The sequence below is a fragment of the Lycium barbarum genome, chromosome 3, assembly GCF_019175385.1.
Source record: "Lycium barbarum isolate Lr01 chromosome 3, ASM1917538v2, whole genome shotgun sequence".
Lineage (NCBI taxonomy): Eukaryota > Viridiplantae > Streptophyta > Magnoliopsida > Solanales > Solanaceae > Lycium > Lycium barbarum.
The window spans coordinates 134775869-134793744 of NC_083339.1; the positions used below are offsets into that span (position 1 = coordinate 134775869).

Below are 17876 nucleotides of genomic sequence, written 5' to 3' on the forward strand. Positions count from 1 at the left end.
GTTTCTTGGGATTCTGATTTTCCAAGCTGGATTTTAAATGATGCGCTGACATCATGTACGGCATATACTATGAAGTAATATAATGCAATTGCTTAAAAAAAATATTTATAAATCTCATGAGATTATGCTAAACATTTTATACGTTTCCATACAGATTACTTCCCTGTTATCTTGGGAAAACATGCACATGCCAAATTATTTATTAGCTCAAGTGACAAACATTGAACTAAGCTATATTTAAAATTTGGGGCCAAAATTACCCCTGAACTTTGGAAAATAGTTCATCCATACCCTTCGTTATACTTTAGGGCCAATTATACCCTTACCGTTATACTATGGGGTCAATTATACCCTTATATCTAACAGCTGCCACGTTTAGGGCCAATTATACCCTTACCGTTATACTATGGGATCAATTATACCCTTATATCTAACAGCTGCCACGTGACATCATCCCAGCCCTTCAAAATTATTTTCCCCTCAAATAATTATTTACCTACTAAAATAACCCAACCCGACCCGATTTTTTTTTCCAGCCAAGGGGTAATGGGTTGGGTCTGTATCAGTTTGGCTGGAAAAAAAATCGGGTCGGGTTGAGTTATTTTAGTGGGTAAAAAATTATTTGAGGGGAAAATAATTTTAAAAGGCTGGGATGATGCCACGTGACAGCTGTTAGACATAAGGGTATAATTGACCCCATAGCATAACGGTAATGGTATAATTGACCCTAAAGTATAACGAAGGGTATGAATGAACTATTTCCCAAAGTTCAGGGGTAATTTTGGCCCTTTTCCGTTTAAAAATTTATATTAGGAGCCTAGGAGATTTGCGGATAAGTGTGTTAGAAAAAGATGATAATAGAAGTGCAAATACCAAGCCTATGGTACAAGCAAAAGTTGCATGTTTAAAATTCATAATATATCATCCAGAAACCCAAGTTTATATTTTGCAGTCGGAACTTAGAAGTGATTTTGGTAAATGAATAGATTAGAAATTGAAATTAACAAAACCCCTATATTATATTTCAGCGAAAAGCAAGTGGATGTGAGACAACGGTACAATCATTCTTGACTTTAGGTTTAAGGTTCTTGGAATTAAGACCTCGGGCTTATTACCAAATGACTTGTTCGAAAAAGCAACAAGAAAAAGCTCCTTTTAATTTTACTGTTTCCTAACTAATTATTCTCAATTCCGCCTAAAGATCCACCTTCTTCTTTTACCTTTTTCACAAATTCACTTTTCTACCAAGTGAAGAGAACGTATATGATATATTTTTGAGGTATACAATTCACATATGCAATAACTTAAATACTTAATGATAAATAAGAATAAGAATAGTTGAATCAAAGTGTACATGTGAATTGTATATCCAAAAAAATACATTGTACAAACTCACTGAGTATAATATTGTAAATACTTTTCTGTAAATAAATATAAAATGTAATATTCTTAACATGAGCATTTTCACATAATTATCTTTTGTTGCCTGGACACACCGTACAAATGTCCCCCATTCTTTTGCACGGATTGCCCTTCTTTTGGGGTCGTCTTTAAATTTTGCCCAATGTCCCATAAAGAATTTATATTTCGAACCAAAAAGCCCATATGAGGTGGATTATATTCTCTTGTGTGAGCTGTAACAATCTCTCAAAATTAGAATTTTGTGATGCTCTCGTGATTTATAACCTATGAAGCAATCACCAAGTTTCGCCGACTGAAGAATGACAGGCACATATTTGTCCTTGCAACTATTTGTCCTGACTTGTGAGGAGCTAAGAGTACTTCTTTCTTTTACTCATAATAATAATAATGATAATAATAATAATAATAATAATAAATTCTTAGTCATAATAGTAACTGCACAAAAAGCCGTAATACATTATTGTACCAGGACCCTAACGATAAATACTGCGCGCACTATTATACCTACTAGTACACTAGTATCACATTAGCTACTCAGCAGCGAATTTAAATATTTAATTAAAAAATAAATAGTACCGGAACCAGCAATTGGCAGAAATATCTTGACTGTCAAACACTCAAATCCAAAATGTATATTTAGTGCAACTGATAATCGTTACCCTAACTTCTTTTGGAGAATCCCTACTTACTATTCCTAGTTACAAAACAAGAATTAGTAGTAGGATCCTTTTATACTTATTCTTTTATTTAGAGGAAGAAAAATAGAAAATGAATACAGAAAGGAGGGATGACGGTGGAGAATTCCTCAAGTTATCAACAAAATTCGAATAGGGCATATTCTGATGATGCAAGTTGGAACCAAAATAGGGAGTGGGATAAAATAATACGTCGGTGTCCTATGTAAGCCTTTCTAATTTGTCTCTTCTTTTTGTGCAAACTCAATATTCTTCCACTTATTCTTTAAACGGCACAACTTCCTCAATTATATTAGTCAAAACTCACTTATTTTTTAATAATTCAGTTTGTTGAACATGAACCAGCAGTATATTCAAGGACAAATCCTACTCAATATTCTTCCACTTATTCTTTAAAGGTCACAACTTCCTCAATTATATTAGTCAAAACTCACTTATTTTTTAATAATTCAGTTTGTTGAACATGAACCAGCAGTATATTCAAGAACAAATCATGTTAAATAAATAACAATCGTCTCTTTTTTCACCCAACTTAAACAATGTTAGACGCAGATAACATAAATTAAAAAGAAGTATTTTTGTATACACAATTTTTGGTGACAGCAGATAAATAAATTTAACAGAAAACTAGGTGCATTTCCCTTTTAACATGGAGGACAAAAGGAGAAAAATAGTAAATTAACCGACATAGGGGATAAAACTCTAACACTTGTTTAAAAAATTGGAAATTTGTCATAAATTCATATTCCACTATAACTTTATTAAGTAATTTTTATTTGAGGTGTCAACCCCTGAGAGCGAATGTTTGTTGACCAATCAACAAGAAAAATAAACAAATAATATCAGTAAATTTTTTTATTAAATGTGTGTCGGCTCGAGAGATTCTTAGATTTTTTTTCTTTTTTCTTACATCAACAGACAGAGATAAGGGGAAAACAGAAGCGGTGTTCAGAGTTGGTGGGTCTTTTTATCTTTACATTTTTGCCACTACTTTCCTATATAGAGTTCCAACACACTTCCTTTTCTTCCTGTTTTAGATAATTGACAAAAACAATAAATACTGGTCCTTTTTTTCTTCCTTGAAAATGATTAACGATAGTGGGGTCTTTGATTAATTGACCTTAATACACCTTACCAACTTAAGGTTGCTTCAAGAACTTGTTAGAACTAGGTAGTTTTTTTTTTTCCTACCATTTCTGTTCACACTGTTTATACTTTCTTGTGTTACAGTTTCATTTCCTTTGCATTTTTCTTTTTGTTAAACAGTTGATATAAGAGTGAGTGGATGTGTGAGTGTGTGGTACATACACATGTGGGTGTTGATGTCCTAATCTTGTCATTTTTGCGTGGGGGGTTTCATATATAAGCGTTTGAGCTTTTTGGGTACTCGAAAAATTTGTCTTTTTGCAATCTTGCTTTCTTGGTAGTCAGAAAGATTGAGTCTTTTTCTTTTTTGCTAACCTTTTTACTTTTCACATTGGTTTCTGAAGAGATTTATGTATCATTGTGCAGATTTGGGGTTTTGCACCGCTTAGTTCTCTAGAAAACTTGAGTGATTAGTGAAAGAGAAAGAAATGGCAGCAAAGTCAGATGAACCAGCACCACATCCACCAAAAGATCAGCTTCCTAATGTTTCTTACTGCATTACTAGTCCTCCTCCATGGCGTAAGTACTGGATTTTGTGAGATTGCTTTGTTCTATCTCTCATTTTTTGCATTGTAGCATAATCTTTTCTCTTATTGCTTGCAGCATATGGGACCTGATTTTCCTGAACTTGGTTTTTTGTCCTACAGGCTTTAGTATTTCTCAGTGAATTTGCTTCTTTATGGAATGTGTGTTGCTGTGTTGAGCATAACAGACATTAATTGCTATAGTTTCAAGTTTTGAATTTTCTCTTTGAATATACTTCTTTTTTTGCTGAGAAATTCAGGGGTCAATTGTGTATGTCATGTTATCGTATCGAATTCGCAGGGTTTAGGTGTTTTGCTGGCACTTAGGGATCTCTGTGAACACCTTTTCTAATTCTAGTTGTTAAAATATAGTATGATTATTTTTAACATTTAGGCTCATACTACATTCAACTGTAATTAATGGCATTTCTTTTATATTCCTTATGTCTGAAAGTTCTTCCTTTTTTTTTTTTTTTTTTTTTTGGGTGATTAGTATGCTTTATGCTATCCATTTCTGGTCACACACATTAAATATCAAGCGGAGTTAGTAGAATTATTGCGTGTGGTGGGCTGATTGTAGAAACTATTGTCACGGTGACTGATATTGGAGTAATACCTACTCTGTAAAGTACTTGCTTTTCTTGTGCTGCTGATCGTGAACAAAAATGTCATGAAATACTTCTCTGTGTCTTTTGTATGTCGTTGATTATTTTCCGAAATGTGTATTGTGGACTATGCCGACTTTGTCTAATTGTTGAATGCAGCTGAGGCTATCCTTCTTGGATTTCAACATTATCTGGTTATGCTCGGTACCACAGTTATCATTACTACAGCTCTGGTTCCCCAGATGGGAGGAGGAAATGTGAGCCCTACCGACACTGCAAAGATGTTATACTGCTTACTATGAATAGTTTTTTTAGAATGAAAACTAGTGTGAAATTATTAAACAAAAGATTATCTGTCCTTCTGCAGGAGGAGAAAGCCAAAGTTATTCAAACAATTCTATTTGTTGCTGGGCTGAACACCTTGTTGCAATCTTACTTCGGAACTAGACTACCTGCGGTGATTGGAGCGTCTTATACCTTTGTTGCACCTACAATTTCAATTATCCTTTCGGGACGATGGAGTGACCCAGACCCTGAATCGGTTAGTGTCTTCAGATGCTGATTTTGTCCTTTGTTTGTTGAAGTTTGAATCTCGTATTACAGTCAATTGAATGTTAAAGAGAAAGATAGAAATTTTGGTTGTGTGATGCAGTTTTCTCGTAAGTATAGCAGTCAAATCATGGAATGGCGGTTTAGCTGCTTTTATCCTATTTAAGCTAACAACTCGAGTGCCAAAAATACTGATGCACAAAATCCATAGCAGCTCTGGGAACTCTTTTGATTCGTGTAGAAGATATTTAGGCTTAACTTAGACTCATCCACTCCATCTTGTGATATTCCATCCTAATATTATGTTACATTTCCTATTCTTCGTCAGAGATTCAAGAAGACAATGCGGGCCACACAAGGTGCACTTATTGTTGCTTCAACACTTCAGATTGTCCTAGGCTTCAGTGGTCTCTGGCGCAACGTTGTAAGGTTTGTTAGTATGATAAGATTTATATGTGTGCCATTTAGTGTCAACATATGACTGGTTGATGTTATTCCAACACTAGTAAACTTGTCCGCTCAAAGAAAATAATAGTAATTTCATGAAATGACCATGTAAAAATCTTGAGATATAAAAGATAATCATGGATGTAATTTCAGTACTTCAAGCACCATACTTACAAGTCATATAAACGGAAATCTTGTTATGTAAACTTAAGGTGCCGTTTGGCCATAAAAATTATTCACTTTTTTCTGGATTTTTTTTCCCACTTTTTTCACTTTTGGGCGTTTGGCCATAAATATTCCGAATACAACTTGAAGTTGTATTCCAGAATACCAGAAACTCAAAAAACTTGTTTTTAATTTTTTTTTCACTTTTTTCACTTTTTTACAACTACATTTCACCAAAAACTACAATTTCAAAAACTATGGCAAACATAACTCCAACTTCAAAAATTCCAAAAAAAGTGAATTTGTTTTTGGTATCTATGGCCAAATGCCTACTTAATAAGCATTTCTTTATCAATTAGCTTATTCGCATTTCTTAATCAATTAGCTCGTTCTTTTCTATAAAATGAAAATAATAATTTCTTATTTTTGGAAACAATTAATAATGTCTTTGACTAATATATATTTAATATATGTATATTTGCATATTATGTTCTAAAACATTTCCTGAAGTTTATCATATTTTGAAAAAAATAACAAAGAAGATATGTGAAATAAAAAGTAAAAGAAAGTACAAAAAAAAAAAAAAAAAAAAACTGCACCTTTTCAATTATCTTTTCTTCACCTTTTTCATTTCCCCCCTTTTCATTCTTCTTTCCATTTGTCCCTCTTTAATAATATTTTGTAGCATTATATTAAGAAAATCATTTATGAAAGGAGAGGATATTTTGGAGCAAAACATGAATTATATAAGCAGATTAAAACACAAATAGTAAAAAAGAAAAGTTCTTAGTCAGCATGAAATTTCAGCACACTTAACAATTTTCAAAATTATTCATTGTGAAATTGAATTATGAAAAGTGAATTACTACTTGCGAAGAAAGAACAATTGATAAAGGACGAAGGACCTTGTCCGAGCCTCAATACATATACTACTCATTTACATATTGTTAGTCTTTCAGAAACTTCTTCCGATGAGTCCTTGGTATCCTTCAGTGTAATTTCAATCTCGATTTTTTCACTTTTCTTGTTAATGTTCCTCTACCTTTGTTCTTCGCCAAATTTTCGGTTCTCCTTCGCTCGCTTACAGACTCCGCTCTTCTTTAAGTCGTTTCTTCTTCAATTGTAAGACCTAAATATACTCAAACTAACGGCTCTCCCTCACCTCATACGTCCCAACTCCTTTCTGTCGTCGTCCAACGCCTTCGTTGACTCCACCGAACTCTTGTTTCATCTCATGTACCTCCATTGCATCAAACCTTGCCAAAAAAGTCTCCAAGTTTTTAACTACACCTCCAATCAGATTTTGTCAATGGGTGGATGATAATGTGAAAACCTTTATATAGATATGAGAGAGCTTAGTGTAAATTTAATTCATCCAAAGGGTTTTGGTAAGTGAAAAGCCACGTTATTGAATCATTCATGAGGTAACGGAACCATCATAATTATCATAGTGTATTAAGTGATTAAGAAATAGGGGAGTGGGTTATTTATGTATAGGTTCGTGCAATGTTATTGCTTGAGAAAATTGGTAAGTAATGGTAATTATTGCTTATAATATTCAGAGCATTGTAGATAACTAAGAGAGTTAAATGTTTGATCACTAATTGCAAAATTTAAAGCGGTGACGATCACTAAATGCAAAGTAATAGCTGTGACTTTTGAGCTTTGTAAACTGAAAAAATTGAAGATGGATAATTAAGAGAATGTAATTAATTAAGAAATGAATTTTCTAATTTTAATATGTCATATAAATAGGAAAAATTAGAAAAATGAGAAAAAATGAGAAAAAAGATAAATAGGAATGGTGGCTGATTGGCATTTTATTTCTTTCGATTATTTAGGTTTCTGAGCCCGCTTTCAGCTGTTCCTTTAGTTGCTCTTGTCGGCTTCGGGCTCTTTGAGTTTGGTTTTCCTGGGGTAAGTATTGATGTAGATTCGCCTTTTTGCCTTTTGGGCGTGTACTTGCTTGCTGCTATATAATGCCGAAATGTTGACTATATCTTCTATGTTTAGGTTGCCAAATGTGTTGAAATTGGGTTGCCAATGCTGGTCCTTTTGGTAATTTTCTCTCAGGTGAGATGCTTTATCAAGAAATGTATCTGTATCACTTTATGTTGCTCTGAATTGTAGCATATACAAATTTGATTTTGGTTGTCATTTCAGTATTTGGCACATCTGATACACCCAGGGAGGAACATATTTGATCGTTTTGCTGTTCTTTTCACGGTGGCAATTGTATGGATTTACGCCCTCCTACTTACAGTGGGTGGGGCTTATAATGGGGCTCCACCGAAGACCCAAGCAAGCTGCAGAACTGATCGTGCTGGACTCATTAGTGCTGCTCCATGGTGAGTGGTTTACTCTTCCTCACCCCTCATTACTTTCTGCTACTTTAGGGCCTAGACACACCTCTGGAAATTCCATAGGATTTCCTTTTATGGGTCCAAAAGTAGGACTGCCATGAAACTTTTTGATGACGTTGAACTTTTAAGTAGTAGGTGGCTTTCATGCTACTAGTTTGCTAACGTAATTTGACAAGTATTCTTTAATATAGAAATAAAGAGTCTCTTACTAGGGAGATAGTGCAATCAGGGTAGAATAAAAAAGAAAGTAGAATAATTAGGTTTAGATATTTCGCTGCGCCAACTAAGCCGAGAAGTGGGTAGTCAAACTCGCTTGGCAATTTCCTGATCTCAAGCTCATCTTGATTGTCACACGAGCTAAAGACTTTGATCAAATAACTCAAGAAATAGCTCAAAAATTTGAGCTTGAACTTGAGCTCGAATGAAACAACCAAACCCTCCAAATTCAAAACCCTGGACCATCAAATTTTTGATTTTTTTTTTCCTGTTGCAGCCTGAAAGCACATACATAGTACGCCAGTTTGGTTACCTTTGTGGGATAATTAATATATAAGCTTTCAGCAACCAGATTCACAATTCAGGATTATAGGTGTATTGGATTCTTCTAGCATGAGGAAGGCAATAATCAGATATGTACTCTGTCAATAAAACCAATGAAAAATTTGTCAATCTTTGACTAAATCTACACTGAATCTTGAGATAATTAACAAGAATGACAAAATTTTGAGATACGAAGAAGTTGGAGTCATCAATCATCATCAACTTCATGTTGAAGTTTTGAGTGTTTGGGTTCGTGATGATTGATGGCGACTGCATATAGATAAAAAAAATGGAAGATGTGATTAATGTCTGGGGTTTGGGATGGTGAGCAAAGGATTGGATGGTGAAGGAAAAGAATCACAGGTATCCGAGTGTGCTTTTGCAAGACATTATGCTGATGTTATTTTATACCTAGAGATACATTGCTAGGATTATTAAGTCGAGCCAAGGTTTGGCGAGAATATGTTTGTTAATAATCAAGCTCGAGAGGGATCTAAAACTTGGCTCATTCAATGCATAAACGAGCTATTTGAGCTTTATTTTTGGATTGTCTATACATCTCTATGTTGGACAGAGAGGGTAGTTCCTGTTACGTATATGAAAACCACAAACTTTGGGATAGTGACATTTCGATGCTGATACATGAGGTAACCCCATAATCAGCCTTTACTCCTATGTTTTAATAGACCCATGTATTTTGTTGCGTGATTTAAGGTTAAATCACCTCATTAGATTCCATCAGCAGGAAATCTAAGAAGATACGTGTCTGGTACATTCCATGATGTGCAGAGTCACACCGTTGGTAGAGTGATTCAAATGGAAATGGAGGAAAGATTAAGAGAGATAGGTCAAACAATTTGGAAAATATGCTTTTGCATGGGATGAGATTCCGTGCTTTTGTCCTCATCACCATATTAGTCACAATTGAAAAGTGCTTATAACCTATTTATTGCTATTTTTTTTTACTTTGAGCATTATTGGAAGATATAACATTGGAATTGCGATTTAGGAAATTGTGCAGGTAATAAATACCCCAACTAGCTTGTGATTGAGGCGTTGTTGTCGTAGTTATATGTGCAAGTTAATAAGGATGGTTGTCCGAAACTCACCTACCTATTTACATGTTTAGGAGTAGATACATTGTCTGTTGAAGTCAGCTGTTAGTTTTTTATTGTTGTACTACTTAAAGCACAAAAAGTAAACTGTTTTCTCGATCTCTGCTTCTTCAATGGTGGTATAGTTCTTGTAACACACAAGGTGCTGTTTTTCTGCTCCAAGCTTTCAATTTGTTTATTACTTTTTGTTTTAAGTGCTTCTATAATTCAGAGTTTACTTGGTTGTTCCATTTGGTGCATTCAAGTGTTGCTCAATTCTAAGCAACTTATAATCTGTAACCTTTGATAATATTTCTTCCCTTTTCACTGGTCTTTGTCCGCAGGATTAGAGTTCCATACCCCTTCCAATGGGGACCACCTTCATTTGATGCTGGTGAAGCATTTGCTATGATGATGGCTGCATTTGTTGCTCTTGTTGAGGTTCCCTTTGTTTACCTTCCTGACATAGAAAGTTGTTGAAATTGTGAATGCTTTACACGATCTTTTATTGGAGGGTTTTCTTGTTAGACAATGTTGTTGACTGCATAGAATAGGCTCAATAAATAATATGAGCCCCTAGTTTTTTGTGGCAGTTGTCTAAGAGTTATTTCTCGACTTTCATCTGTTCCGTTCTTTTATGCCCCCCTGCTCTGTTTTTGCCCGTTTTGCTTCCTTTGCAGTTCTATTGTTTCTTTGCGCACTTCTTTTGACTGCTAATTTTTATGAAGAAACAGATACTTGGGTTATACAAGCCTGGAACCAACTGCCTTCTGATGATTGCTTTTGTCTTTTTCAGTCCACGGGTGCTTTTATTGCAATTACGAGATACGCAAGTGCTACTCCCTTGCCACCATCCGTACTCAGCAGAGGTGTAGGCTGGCAGGTAAAAAGGCATTTTCCTAGAATCATGCCTCCTGCTCCCTTTCCTCCCCGTTCTTTAGCAAACTCGTCTAATTGATGAAGATCTTTACTTGGAATCAAATTCATAGGATCTTTTGGAATGACTTCTGCTCTTGCCATTTCGACATTTTTACTTGCATAATTCACCTTTTGATTAAAAAATCCTTCAGGTTATCCATCAATATTGTGATACATCTATCTCACATCACAAAAGTGAAATCTATTTCCTCTCAAATTCAGGTCAATAGAACAATTCTTCTCCAATCAATTTTAGTCAAATTGTTTACTGACCTACAGAATCCAGTCCACTTTGGACATCTATTTTAGGCAGCTTTACCTTACATATCTTAAGAGACTATTTTTTTGTGCTTGAAGTCATAACCTCCTGGTCGCATAGCAGCAACCTTACTGTTTCGCCACGGCTCCCTTTACTATCTGCACTATCTAATATTTTTTCCACTGCCTTCTGTGTGTTTACCCTGGAGCATTCTTTGATATTCTCAGAAGAAGACTTGGGAAATAGGGTATTACAAGAATACAAGCCAAAGTTATGCGACTGTTATCCAGTTCCAATAATTTTATTTCTTGAGCTTTCTCATTTTTTTAATGCAATCTACTCATTTTATAGCCATCTTTTGAACCTATGCACTACTCTGTACATGCTAGTTAACCCATTAGTTAAATTGGGAAAAGCAAGGGCTAGAGAGTAAGAGAGAGGAATGTTGATTAACCGGATCTGGATAACTCAATGTTTGGACCATGAGAAGAGAAAGGAAGGTTTCTTTTTGTGAGAGCATGTACTGGGAAAAGAAGAGCACGATGATTTTGATGAAGATGAACTGTTTGCTTGGCCTTTCCACTGCGCTCGTTAATATTTTTAATTACAAGTCTTGTTGCTGTCATGAATTTAACAATTTGTTTGTATCTCAGGGAATTGGCATTTTACTATCTGGGTTGTTTGGAACTGGGAATGGATCTTCTGTATCTGTGTAAGTACAGAAAAAATCTTCTGTAGGTGATAAACTCTTTGTTGCGACATTCGAGTGAGATAAACTTTCTTTCCTTTGTACATGCAGTGAAAATGCAGGTCTTTTAGCACTGACACGTGTTGGCAGCAGAAGAGTTGTTCAAATATCTGCTGGATTTATGATTTTCTTCTCAATTCTTGGTAAATCACCTGCTAAGACATTCGCTTTGAGAAAGACCTTACTAATAAAGTTGATTATCCACTACATTCTTTCTTTCTTGTGATTTGAAAACACTATGGTCTTCAGGAAAATTTGGAGCTCTCTTTGCTTCGATACCAACACCAATTGTAGGTGCTTTGTATTGCATTTTCTTCGCTTATGTGGGTAAGTTTATGGAACCAAGGTCATCCAATATTCTCTGATCCATGTTATTGATGAATTTGTAGGTTCTTATGTTGTTTCGTCCTTTGCAGGCGCAGTAGGCTTAAGCTTCCTTCAGTTTTGCAATCTGAATAGCTTCCGCACCAAGTTTATATTAGGTTTCTCCATCTTCCTGGGATTGTCAATTCCACAGTACTTCAACGAGTACACAGTTATTGCTGGTTATGGACCTGTTCACACGGGTGGACGATGGGTATGGCAAATTGGCGTTAGCTCCTAAACATCATATTAATCATCTTCACTTGTTTTCTTGTTTTCTAGTCATGTATAAGAGCTTGCTGAGTGAAGTTACTTGTGCTTTGTTATTCTTCAGTTCAACGATATGGTTAATGTGCCATTCTCATCGGAAGCTTTTGTTGCGGGTATCCTGGCTTATTTCTTGGACAACACAATGCACAGAAGGGATAATATAAGGAGAGACAGAGGCGACCCATGGTGGGACAAGTTCAGGTCTTTCAGGACCGACACGAGAAGTGAGGAATTCTATTCCCTCCCATTCAATCTCAACAAGTATTTCCCATCCGTGTGATTGGCCCGTATCATGAAGATGGAAGGGTCATTCGCATAGCATCACAAGTACAAAGCTGTATTGGAGCGCATTAATGCTGTGTTGCCAATTTGCTTTTATACGTATCTGCTACTTGAAATAGGTATAAATAGTCTGACTCTTGTGGAAGATGCTTAGAACATTTGTTAATTGTTCTTTTTGTTGTAAATCTAAGGTTATATGTACTATGAATAATAATAGAATAAACTTTGCTGCTCTCAACTTATGCTGATTTCTGCAGCAATAAGCCTGTTGGATATGGATTAGTATAGTATTATTGTTGCGAAGAACGTGGTTTAATTAGGAGACTATCACACACTAAGCAAATAGAGAATAAAATAACACAACCGATACACAGAATTCCAGATGCAAGCAACAATTATAATTTAATTTTCTCTGGCAAATGTGAAGGGAAAGCTTTACATATGACCGTATAATTGATTAATTAGTCATCTGTACCGTGTGAGAATAGTTTTCAATAGAAAAAAAGGTACATAAATTCTGAATAGTTGTAATATTGTTGAGCTTGATGTTGATGAAGCGACAGTGGTCAACTTAGAAAGAATGCTCACTGCATAATCCTTGTTAAAATTTGCAATTGCCATAAGCTTTAGCCTTTATGTATGACTTGTGAAGCTAAGAAAAAGAAAGACACTTGAACAGTTTTATGATAGGGTAACTTACATAAATAGCTACCTTTTATTGGCTTCTAACTAGATATAACTATAAAATGCAAAATTATCAAGCGTAGCTATTTTTTTTTTTAAAAACGCGTGTATTTCTATTTTTTTTGAAATATAGAGAAATACAGTGAATAGTAAACATGCTCCAGTGAAATCAGGAGCTATTTATGGAATAGTTTTTTTGAAATACAGGGAAATAGGGTTGAGTAAAAATTGGCTATATTTTTTGAACAAATTCTTCTTTTTCTTTTTAAATGGTAAGTTAAATTAAATCAACCATATTTCACGCATTCCATAACAGCTCACGAATCTCTCTCAACTTTTATCACAATCAAAACTTTTTGAATTCAAAAACCACTAAAGATCTGAAAACTTTCAAATATAAAAAAATATACGCTGCAATGCAAACTTAATGGCAGCATCTGTCCTGTTAATTGACATGCCAACATCTCTCTTTGCTCATGACTTCCATGCTCAAAGAACTGGACACATAATTCAGATATGCAATGGTTTAAGATGATGGACGGTTAAAGGCTCAAGGGTTTAAAAAACTTAAAATGTCCTGAAGAGATGTAGAAGTACAGAGAACCAGAATGGCTACCTTTTGAATGACATAGTTCCCCAAAACATCTGTTATTAGTTTTGAAGCATGTGGAAGATGAAATATATCAGAAACTATTTCATAAATTAGAAATACAAAATGCAGAATTACATTGAGATACAGTGAAATACAAAAATCGTGAAAACAAAGTGGAGCAAAAATAGGTTCTACACACAAAAAAAAAAAAAAAAAAAAAAGATAAATACAGTGAAATAATACACTGAAATATACTGAAACATTTTATCAAACACTTGGTGGGCGTGAATCTCCACAACTCTCATCAATGGTGTTTCTACAACTTCCACACTAACCACAGATTCACCAAAAATCCAAGAAGAAGAAAAAGTGAACAACTTTGAGAACAATTCTCCTTTATCATGCCCAGAATTTTCTCTATCCTACAGGTGCCAACTTGAGCTTCGACTCTTTTAGTGTCTTCTCTGTAGATTGCAACAGGTTGGGCTTTTAAAGCAAAATTGACATGGAGCACTTGAGCAATCCGTCTAGTTTAACGGGACTTTGTCATCCGAATTGGCTCCCTCAGCTCCCAATTCCCTTACCCAACTGGTTTTCGAATTTTGTAAACTTTCCTGTTGATTAAGACATCCATTTTCTTCATTTTACCTGTTGTGCTCCTTTATTCGTTACCTACACTGTGTGGGTAACGATTAAGGAAGATGGAATCGTGCTAATAAAGATGATAGATAATGGACGTATAATACGGTTGAAAATATTGAAGATGGGAGAGAAATTAATTTGAAAAGAGAAGAGATTGGGAGTTATTGGGGAACATGGACAGTAAGTTTAGGGGAAATACAGAGACGCTTGTAGATCAGTTACAACTGGTAATTTTGAAATTAATTTAAGCTACTAAAAATAAATAAAATAAAAGGTAGTTATTATTAATAAATAATTCTTAGAGGTAATTATGTCCAGTAAATTTTCCTTTATGATATTTTTGGCCATTTTTTGGGTTGATTCTGCCATTTTCAGACATGACAGGCCTTGTGGCCCCATAATTTGAAGGCCGTAGTAACACTCACCCGTGAAGCTGTTGATTTCATATTTAAATCCTGTGCATGGAAACATTATGGCAATTTGCAGGATTGTCCTTCGCTGGGGTGGTCTTTAATTTTTGCCCCTCAAATTGGTGGTCTTTAACTTTTCCCCTTTGCTAAAAATTTCTTAATTTCAGGTTTGAACCCTTGCTCAGTAAAATTTTTTTAAAAAAATCGCAAGACAGAGTTTTGCAAATGCTGCCTTAAGTATTAGGCGAGGACAAAACTTAAAGACCACCAATTTGAAGGGCAAAAATTAAAGACCACTCCAAATGAAGGGCAATCCGTGCAAAAAAATGGAAACATTTACTTTTAGCGGCCAGTTTTGTGCCGTGTATTAGTTAATTGGAAAAATTATAGCCTAATATCTTTGGGTGATCTAATTTACAAAATAACCAGCAAATGTATAGGTTTTGTATATTTATATTTAAATATACATATAATATAAATACATTATACATATACTATACATATAATATACATATGTACTATACATATAATATACATATACTATACGAAGAATATACATGTACTAGTATAGGTTTTGTATACTTGGGCTACAACCGGTAATTAAGTTTGGCCGATAGTACATTCACCTAAGAATCCCTAGTTAATTAGCTTTAAATGGAGCACCAGTGACAAATTTAGACTTCTTTATATATGCTTTTATACTTGTTTTTTCTTGATCAAGAACTCTTGAAATGAGTTGTTCTCATACTTGTATATAAGCTAGTTCCAATTAGCATTATCACTATAATTGGATGTAGTAGAAAAGTAAGTGAACAAGTTTTTAAAATATTTTTGTTTTGAAATCTGGTGCAAAATGCGTGTTAATTGATTGCGGTTAGGTGATGAAAATTAACGATACATGTAACATATTATTGGCTTGGTACGTGCAAACTGGCAGAGCGGTTCTGTAAGCTTCTCTTTTAATGCGTCCTCTTGGTTTTTCAAATTCTGTTGATATCATAAGAAAGTCTAAGTCTTGAATTTCTTCCAATTTTTAAAAGTTCAAAGGGAAATAATGGAAGTTTGAAATTTTATGTACAAAATGTCAAAGTTGAGCCGTGTAGACCATAGTGCATGACTGAACTTAGGACAAAATCCAAGCATTACTGTTTTCATAGTCCACAATAATCCATCTTAAATATACGTACCAGTTGAAACAAATAAATTAGTACTAAACATTAGCAAATCCCTTAAGTTTGGGGAGTGATAAGATTCGGCCAACGTAGTGATGATGAATGTTGACCATTTACAACTAACTTATGGCTATGACATTCACTAATGCTGCCAAATATATCAAAAAATAATAATACTAGCTAGACCATTTTGTTAAAGTTGGTGTGGGACACAATAAGGCTAGAAGGAACTGGTTTCGAATTTTATTTTGGCCCAAAATCAATTTGAAACTGCAGCACTTAGTTTTCTTTTAATATTCTAAACATGAGATCTTCTTATTTAGTTGGATTAATTTGGCTGATCTGATCAGTATTTTCTCTTGCATTAGTTAATTATCAGAACCAGTGATTGGTTATGTTCAAAAAAATTTCCTTTTAACAATGACTAACTACATTTCAAGAAACTGGTTAACTTTCTAATCAAATAATAATGACAATCAGTTAGAAATATCCAAACAAAAATGGCAAGAACAATTTTATCACATTTACTAGAGCTATTCTAGTGCTTAAAGTGTTTGATGGGAACGCAGAACTGGTCCTGCTTAGAATGTGAAAATTCAAAGGTACTGATACTTAACTGGGACCTCCAAGAATTAGTGCTCTAACCCACTCCAGTACTTGAAAAAGAAATCAAAATAATTGCCATCCACTAGTTTTTTCCTTGCATTTAAACAACTGGAGAACGTAAACGTTGGATTTTTCATTTATAACAGAAAACGCAGGGTATTCGATGAGGCTGGTTTTTGTTACAACTGTTTTATACTCAACTTTAGATGGTGGTGCAGGAGACAATTAACAAAAGCAAAAAAAAAAAAAAAGCAGTTCAATTCTTGCTGTAAAAAGGGCTCATTCTAAAAGAAAAAAAAAAACATTAGAATCTGACCAAAAGGAGTTTGAATGGGTTAATTTCATAGATGATCACTCAGTTTTCATTAATTGTATCAAAACCAATTAACGGAATATTTTAAAGCGAAAACGTCACTCAATATTTTCTAAGTATCACAAAAATTACTAGATTTTTTTTTTAACTAAAAAGCCACTCAACCTTGCTAAATATCACAGAAAGTCATTGGGGAAACAAAGGAGACACTTTCTGTGATACTTAGCCAAGGTTGATTGACCATTTTGGTTACAGAAAAAACTGTTTAGTGGCTTATTGTAACATTTAGGCAAAATCGAGTGACTCTTTCATGATCAAAATATTGTAGTGACTTTCTGTGATGATACTTAGGAAAAGTTGAGTGACATTTTCGTTACAAAAAATAGTTTGTTGACTTTATTGTAATAAAATAAAAATTGAGTGACCATTTGAAATTAACCCAAGTTTTAATACCTGAAGAAGCTAAGGTCGTTGTATCAAATCTTATACTATTCGATTTGATTTGTATAAAAATCTTATATTCTTCGCCCCACAATAGATGTTAATTGGTTCGGAAGCAGCAACCTTATGTGAATTATTCCTATTTTCAAATCAGAGGTTTCAACATTTAATAAAAGCATTTATTGTAGCAGAGAAAATGAAACCCTTCAAGAGTCAAATAATATTGCTGTATCTTTGAAGTTAACCGTTGCCGTCACAACTAAAGCTCAGACGGACATTCTCTATGCTTCAAACGGTGTGTCACACATCAAAAAATAATACTTCATCCATCCTAATTTATTTGACACTTTTCATTTTTCAAGAGTCAAATTTTTTAATTTTGACTGTGTTTAAACATAGAATCTCTAAAGTTTTTAAAATAATATTTATATATTTAAAAACTACATAAAAAATATTATAAGTCACCATAAGTACTAATTTAAAAGATTTAAAAGACATATATAAAGATTACAGTTAAAGAATATCTTGTTTGATTTTCGAAAAGCGAAGTGTCAAATAAATTGGGACTCATAGAGTAGTCATCTTTTGAACTTGTCCACACGTAATTCATCAACTTAACCTTAATG

The 17876-nt window shown here is 34.2% G+C and overlaps 1 protein-coding gene across 4 annotated transcripts; it reads left to right on the forward strand.

The window, feature by feature from the left end:
* Window positions 1-3053: 3053 nt before the first annotated feature.
* On the forward strand, window positions 3054-12628 carry LOC132632730 (nucleobase-ascorbate transporter 6-like). Of its 4 annotated transcripts, none has more exons than XM_060348787.1 (15): window positions 3054-3074; window positions 3630-3782; window positions 4552-4649; window positions 4760-4933; window positions 5270-5370; window positions 7395-7470; window positions 7567-7626; window positions 7717-7901; window positions 9895-9991; window positions 10347-10433; window positions 11381-11439; window positions 11527-11618; window positions 11725-11802; window positions 11892-12052; window positions 12173-12628. In XM_060348787.1, the coding sequence occupies exons 2-15, from the start codon at window positions 3692-3694 to the stop codon at window positions 12386-12388; spliced, it is 1575 nt and encodes a 524-aa protein (XP_060204770.1). In that variant the 5' UTR covers window positions 3054-3074; window positions 3630-3691; the 3' UTR covers window positions 12389-12628. The 4 variants fall into 4 exon arrangements, with proteins under 4 accessions (XP_060204770.1, XP_060204768.1, XP_060204769.1 ...); XM_060348785.1 differs by lacking the exon at window positions 3054-3074 and adding an exon at window positions 3136-3288; XM_060348786.1 differs by lacking the exon at window positions 3054-3074 and adding an exon at window positions 3304-3540.
* Window positions 12629-17876: the final 5248 nt, after the last annotated feature.

Excerpts from the sequence above, each read along its gene's own strand:
- LOC132632730 (XM_060348787.1), top strand. The coding sequence starts at position 3,692 with ATGGCAGCAAAGTCAGATGAACCAGCACCACATCCACCAAAAGATCAG. Across the intron at positions 4,650-4,759 it reads CCCAGATGGGAGGAGGAAAT|GAGGAGAAAGCCAAAGTTAT; the intron begins GTGAGCCCTACC and ends GTCCTTCTGCAG. Across the intron at positions 11,619-11,724 it reads GATTTTCTTCTCAATTCTTG|GAAAATTTGGAGCTCTCTTT; the intron begins GTAAATCACCTG and ends TATGGTCTTCAG.